At 36.1% G+C, this 7,500-nt stretch overlaps 1 protein-coding gene across 4 annotated transcripts in view; it reads right to left on the reverse strand.

The window, feature by feature from the left end:
• LOC115219855 (inositol polyphosphate-5-phosphatase A-like) overlaps positions 1-7,500 on the reverse strand; it is a 269,689-nt gene that overhangs the window by 103,860 nt on the left and 158,329 nt on the right. For all 4 annotated transcript variants that reach the window (XM_029790146.2, XM_029790144.2, XM_029790145.2 and 1 more), the window contains 2 exons: positions 2,497-2,560; positions 1,189-1,220 (listed from right to left, as the gene is read on the reverse strand). In XM_029790146.2, coding sequence (XP_029646006.1) covers positions 1,189-1,220; positions 2,497-2,560 — 96 coding nt within the window. The remainder of the gene's footprint in view (positions 1-1,188; positions 1,221-2,496; positions 2,561-7,500) is intronic.

Below are 7,500 nucleotides of genomic sequence, written 5' to 3' on the forward strand. Positions count from 1 at the left end.
TATCAAAATCAAGAGGCGGGGCAAGATCAGCAAAGGCATCCTCCTCCTGCAGGACAACGCTCCGGTCCACAACTCGCTTGTCGCCAGATCAGAAGCACAGGCGTATGGCTATGAACTCCTCCCCCATCCCCCTACTTTCCTGACCTTGCACCCTCTGATTTTCACCTCTTCCCAGTCATGAAGTTGTTTTTGAAAGGAAAGCGTTTCCCAGATGATGCAGCCTTGATTTCTGAAGTCACGTTCAGGTTGGAGCTGCATCAAACAATGGGAGAAATGCGTAACTCTGGGTGGTTCCTATGTAAAAAAAGACTAATAACTGTGCCAAGTTTCGTTGCTCTACTGCTATGGGAAGTGGGTCAGGGGCATTACTTATTGAACGCCCCTCGTACCTAAGGCTGATGAGTTAGGTCCGTTTGATAATAAAATATTTATCAAGTTGTGTGTAAACAAGGAGTTTGCCAATGGGCGAGAGATCAAGGAATAGAAGGGCTGGATGAGAGAGAGAGAGAATGGCTGCTGGCCTGAGGAACTTTTAGCTCAGAAACAGCAAAGAACAAAGTGATTTATCTCCGTTTTGCAAACAATGGGTTTCTGTACACCTTTTAAAAGATGAGTTGAAGAGAGCCCTAACCTATATGTGACTGGATGTGACCAACACAGAGTACATAGACGTGGAGGTCTGGAAGAGAATAAAGCTAGAAGACAAGTAGAACTGGTGCAGCCCCAAGCCACGTGGTGGGAGGCAAACTAGAAATACACAAGGCCATACCTGTGCCTATATATCGTTGACATGAAGTTACCACAGTTCCTGGTCGAACAACCTGCACAAATGATTTGTTTGTGGTGATCGAATGTCTGCACTGCTGTATATTAACTCATTCCCTCCGTCAGATTGACCTTGCCTGAACAGGTCCACGGTGTACCACTTGTCAAGTATTGAAGTGCTTGCAGAGTAATATGAGATGAATAATTTTGCTCAAGAATACAATGCATAGAAAAACCCAGTGCTTAACAGGTCCTTGGCAGGATTTGAACTCGGACTGTAAAGACTTGGAAGAAATGCTGCCAAGCATTTTGTCTGATGCATTAATGATTCTGCCAGCTAACTACTATAATAATGATGATGACAATGATGATGATGATAATAATAATAATAATAACAACAACTAAAAAATGGCAAACACTTACCTCTCGACCTTCAACCGTAAGAAACTTGCTGGCTGAAATGAGAATATGGTAATCTGAAGAGAGACTCCAAAGAGATGGATTGTTCACAGAAATCATAAAGTAAACAAGAAAACAGCCAATGAAAAAACAGAGACAAATGTATAATGATTGAATTAAGAGGTGAAATATATAATACACGAGTAGGCAGGCCAGTCAATTAGTCTGATTTTGAACTGTGAAGGGGAACCTGGCATATGTGGGCCTGATTTGTGAGTAGGTTCAAGACATGGCCTGTGGCTGTCCTGAGTGGGGACCTTTTGTTGCTCAATGCTCCATAGGGAGCAGGAGGAAGGAAATCAATCTTGGTTAATTCAGGGTGATTCCTCCGTGTGTTTGTGAAATCATGTATCCCTGCCATAAGGCTTCATTTCCACACACGGCAGTTTAATTTAATTTGTCCTTAGTCGAAAAACACCTGTTGTTATGTCCTGTTATCATTTTTATTGTATTTATATTTGTATAACATTGTCTGTTTTTTTTTCCCCATCCTTGTTTTTGTATACATTCACTGCTTTCTTCCAAGGAGTCTAATGCTCTTAGCTTAGTTTTTCCTTGGGACTGGCCAGATTGGAGCAATCTCAAGTATAATCAGCCAAAATTGTGAAGATAATCTGGCACTTGACTAAGGAAATAAAAACTCCGAATGACCATTCCTCATTTTCTTTGTATCGTCTATCTGGATGTTTTATTCTCCCATTTTTGTATCACCTAAATGTCCAGATGTTTTGCATTCGTGTCCCATTTTGTATTTTACATATATATATTATATATATATATATATGGATATAATATACCTCTTTAGCATTAAGGTTACTCTGTCAACAGTAAGAGTTATTTATGAAAATTGTTTTGAATTAATCATTCGTTATCTCGTAGCCCCAAGACTTTGATGATGTGATTGTTTGTTCCTTGAATGACATTGCAGGGTTGATATGAGAGGCCAGATCTCGCCAGTTTGAATGTTTAAAAGGGTTAAAGGTTTATCTGTAATTATTTATAAAGCCTACCAGAAACTTAACAAATTCTGTAACAATGACTATCCTACACACGAACTTAATCCTGAACAAATAAGGGAGCCTCAAGAGGGTAGCCAACCCGCTAGAAATAGCAGCCAAGTCTCCCTCAAATCATTATCCTCTCGTCATACAAATGGAAGGTCACATGGTATAATGTGGTCATATGATATGTTACAGCTGGAACCGCTACACTGGCCTGCTGGATGAAGTCTAGGATTAAAATGCAAGAATATGGTACGCTATTCACACTTACCTTCAAAGTCCCATATTTCTGCCACATCCACATCGACATGAACAAAATAGAGATTGCCCAGAGCCTGAAGCATAGAAAGTAGAGAGAGGATTGGTGATAATGATAAATTGGTGATATCATCACAGAATAGACAGACAAGCAAAGTAAAGTTGTTGCAAGACAGGTTTCACTTATGTAATATTCTGAAGAGAAAAAACTTTTGGTCAACTGAGATTATGCAAGCAATTAATAATTAAAAACTCCCTTTTATATTTTTGTAAGAAAAATTTCTAGGAGTAAACAAATACATGTGGGTGTATATGTAAGCTAAATAGTGTGTGTGTGTGTGTGTATATAGCAACCTACCGTATATATAGCAACATGGAGAGTGTATACATAAGTATACAATAGGTGTATATGTAGCTATATGGTGAGTGTGTATGTAGCCACATGGTGAGATCATATATGTAGTTAAATTGCAGGTGTATATGCAAACTATATGGTGGGTGTATACATAAGCTGCATGGCGGGTGTATATGTAACTACATGTTGGTTAGTGTATGTAGTTTCATGGCTAATGGATATGTAAGCTATATGCTGGGGGTATATACAGCTACAGATTGGGTGTACAATGTAACAACATGCTGGGTGTATAGGAAGCTACATGTTGGCATTTTTAGCAGCTACATGGTCATAGTGTAACAACTTGGTTGTAATATATATGTACACCCACCATGCAGTTACATATATGTATGTATGTATGTATGTATGTATGTATGTTGTCGTATGTAATGTATTATGTGTGTGTATGTAATTAGTTTATGTATGTATGTATGTATGTATGTATGTATGTATGTATGTATGTATGTATGTATGTGTATGTATTATTTATGTATGTATGTATGTAATGTGTGTGTGTGTATGTATGTATGTATGTATGTAGGGTATGTATGTATGTATGCATGCATGTTCTAATATCTACACAGCCTTGGTTTTTTTTTTTTTTGTCACATTACACAAAAAATTCTTATATATATATGAGAGAGAGAGAGCCATATGGCAGGTGTATATAGAGCTATATGGTGGGTGTATATAAAGCTACAGCTACATAGTGGGTGTATATATATAATATATATATATATATATATATATATTATATATATATATATATGTATAGCTATATATTGACAGTATATGTAGCTACATGACAGTGGTGGAAACGACTGAGTGTACAAACACTTATATGGTGACAAATATTGTATTCTAAGTGTGTATATATTACAACTATATACACACTGGTAAAGCAAGTGTATAATATAAGAGCAGACTTCATTATATTCAATACAGAGACAAAAGAGAAAACTTTTCTTTTAGAAATCAATCCCAGCCAGGGATTGAACCTACATCGCCAGCTACGATACTGATTGTTTAAGGGATCATTAATTATAATTAATGATAATAAGCAGTCACTTTTATATCCTTTAATGACCACAGAATATGTGAGTTCAATACAATGGCTTTCCAAAACTATTTTTTTTGTGTTTTTTTTTCGGGGGGGGGGTCTCTTTTATGTCTGCAACACATAAAAAAAATATTCTTTCACATACACACACACACACACATACACAATACACATATACATACTTACATATACCACGTTTGCAAACACACAAAGGCACACACATATATATCCAAATACTAAACACATACATGTATTGTACACATACACACGCACACATACATACGCACAAATGAAAATTGGATAGCAAAATGATGGTGAAGTGTGTAAAAAAACTAAAATACAAACTATTAAAAAAAAAAAAAAGGCCCCTAACCCTCTAATCTACCCAGTGACGAAGTGATTGTCAGCAATTTATTGCAATAAGTAGAGAGGCCAGTTGTGAGCAGTATTGATGATATTAGTGATGAAAGGACTGTCCTTTGGCCATTTCATTATGATATAGAAGGTGATGGTCACATTAAACAGACAACCATTAGCTAACTAGATGCCGAAAACTAGAATTAATAACAAACATAAATAGGGTGGGTGGGGGAATACAGCAGAAAAAACAATATCACAAACTCTCTCTCTCTCTATATATATATATATATATATATATATATATATATATGTGTATGTATATATATATATATAAAATATGTATATATAAATATACACTTTATATGCATAGTAGACACATACACCACACATATTTAGTGAGAGTGAGAAAAGATAAAACGTAGCTTAATATACACATATAAGCTTCATATTTGCACATACACACATATTCCTATATATATATATATATATTATATATATATATATACATATATATATGAGAGAGAAAGAGAGAGAGACGTGCATACACACACACATATATATATATATATATGAGAGAGTGAGAGACACATATATATATACACACACATCTATCCTTCAATCTATCTATCTATCTATCTATCACACATACACACACACTCACACACACACATATATATGCTCACAGACATATTTTGAGAAAATATATACACATACAAAGTTCATACATGTATATACACACTCTCATATGCATGTGTGTGTGTGGACATACATGTATACACACATACATGTGCGCACGCACAGACATACACACACACATAAACACTCACATGGTGTTTATGAATGGAGTCTGTTGGGCGAGAGAAGCTGTGTTCGTCAAGGAAAAAAATTATTGGTAAATTGTAAGGAGGGGGGGGGATGACCATAAAAAAAACAGCAAAACACACAGAGTCGGCAGGAAAGCAGCAAGACGACTGCGATATTAAACGGCAAAAGAAGAAATAATTGGAAGGTTTTTAGCAATGATTTGGTCAGATAAAAATAGAACAAGGAGAATATTTTTTTTTATTTTTGTTCCATTCATTCTCTGTCATTCATGTATTTATATGGTCTGTTTTTTTTTTTGTTTTTTTTTTGTGTGTGTGTGTGTGTGTGTGTTGAATTGAGTTCTTGTATATACTCTGTTACTCTGTTACTTGTTTCGGTCATTTGACTGCGGCCATGCTGGAGCACCACCTTTTTAGTCGAGCAAATCGACCCCGGGACTTATTCATTGTAAGCTTAGTACTTTATCGGTTCTCTTTTGCCGAACCGCTAAGTTATTGAGACATAAACACACCAGCATCGGTCGTCAAGCAATGTTGGGGTGTTGGGGGGACAAACACAGACACACAAACATATAGACACACACACACACATATATATATAGCCTAAATTGCGAAGATGATCCGGTTCTTGACTGAAGATTGAAGGCTTCGAATGTCCCATCCGTGTTTTTTGTATCGTCTTCTAAATGTTTCACGTTCTTGTCCCAGTTTGTATTTTTTTACATTACACATATATATATATATATATATATATATATATATATATACATACATATATGTGACGGGCTTCTATCAGTTTCCATGTACCAAATCCACTCATAAGGCTTTGGTCGGCCCGAGGCTATAGTAGAAGACACTTGCCCAAGATGCCATGCAGTGGGACTGAACCCAGAACTATGTTCTTGGTAAGCAAGCTACTTACCACACAGCCACTCCTGCACCTATGTTTATGAATTTTTAAATATATATGTGTGTATGCATATATCTTTATTCACACACATGCATATATATATATATATATATATATACATATAAAAATACATATACGCGCACGCACGTGTGTGTGTAATGTGTTTTTGTATATGTTTATGAATCTTTAAGTTTACATATATATATGTGTGTGTGTGTGTGTATGTGTATATCTTTATTCACACACACACACACAGATGCATGTATATATACATACATATAAAATACATATACGTGTGTGTGTGTAAGTTTGGTATACAGAGAGAATAAATTGAGCTTAAAACATGAGTATATATATTTTTTTATTTCTAATCGGCTGAAGTTCCCACAAAAAAGTTGCCTCAAAGCATGAGAGTTTCATGCACAGCACTCTGATTAGCCCCATGCCCCTAGCCCCATGCATGAAACTCTCGGCCCTTAAATCATTTTATAACATCTGCTGATTAGAAATAATAAATATATAACAATCAAATAATTAAATCTACAAGTGATTTATCAGCCCTGGAGTTTCAGTTTGTATGGACAGTTTTCTTGAAGGTAAAGTTTCTATTCCCAACAAGGGTCTATGTGACCTTTAGAGGCACACATAAAATTTGGGGTGGAAATAGTGAACTGGGTCCTCAGTTTATTTTAAGGGCCCATGAAAAAAATTTTTAATTAGATGTATTTATTGAAGTAAACAAGAGTGGCTGTGTGGTAAGTAGCTTGCTTACCAACCGCATGGTTCCGGGTTCAGTCCCACTGCATGGCACCTTGGGCAAGTGTCTTCTACTATAGCCTCAGGCCAACCAAAGCCTTGTGAGTAGATTTGGTAGACGGAAACTGAAAGAAGTCCATTATATATTTGTATATATATATGTATGCATGTGTGTATATGTTTGTGTGTCTTTGTTTGTCCCCCAATATCACTTAACAACAGATGCTGGTGTGTTTACGTCCCTGTAACTTAGAGGTTCAGCAAAAGAGACCGATAGAATAAGTACTAGGTTTTCAAAGAATAAGTCCTGCGGTTGATTTGCTCGACTAAAGGCGAAGCTCCAGCATGGCTGCAGTCAAATGACTGAAACAAGTAAAAGAGTAAAAACAGCTAGGCGTCTTTCTCTAACGTTTTTACAGAGTTCAGCCTCTGTGTAAGTTAATATGTGAAGAACAAAATAGGAATTTCAAAAGAAGCTTCTATAAAACTAGTTTTCAAACACAGATGAGTGGGCCCACTGGAATAAAATAGTAACAGAAGGGGTCCCTAGATAAAAAAACATGGACGAGGATCACTGAGGTAAACTGTCTAGGTGGTATTCGTAAGAGTGCTGACAGAAAGTCCATCTCGGATTTATTAATCTTTTTCTATCTGCTATAAATAATACACACACACACACATACATACAATATATACGTACACATACATATATA

Source organism: Octopus sinensis, linkage group LG15 (assembly GCF_006345805.1).
Source record: "Octopus sinensis linkage group LG15, ASM634580v1, whole genome shotgun sequence".
NCBI classification, from domain to species: Eukaryota; Metazoa; Mollusca; class Cephalopoda; order Octopoda; family Octopodidae; genus Octopus; species Octopus sinensis.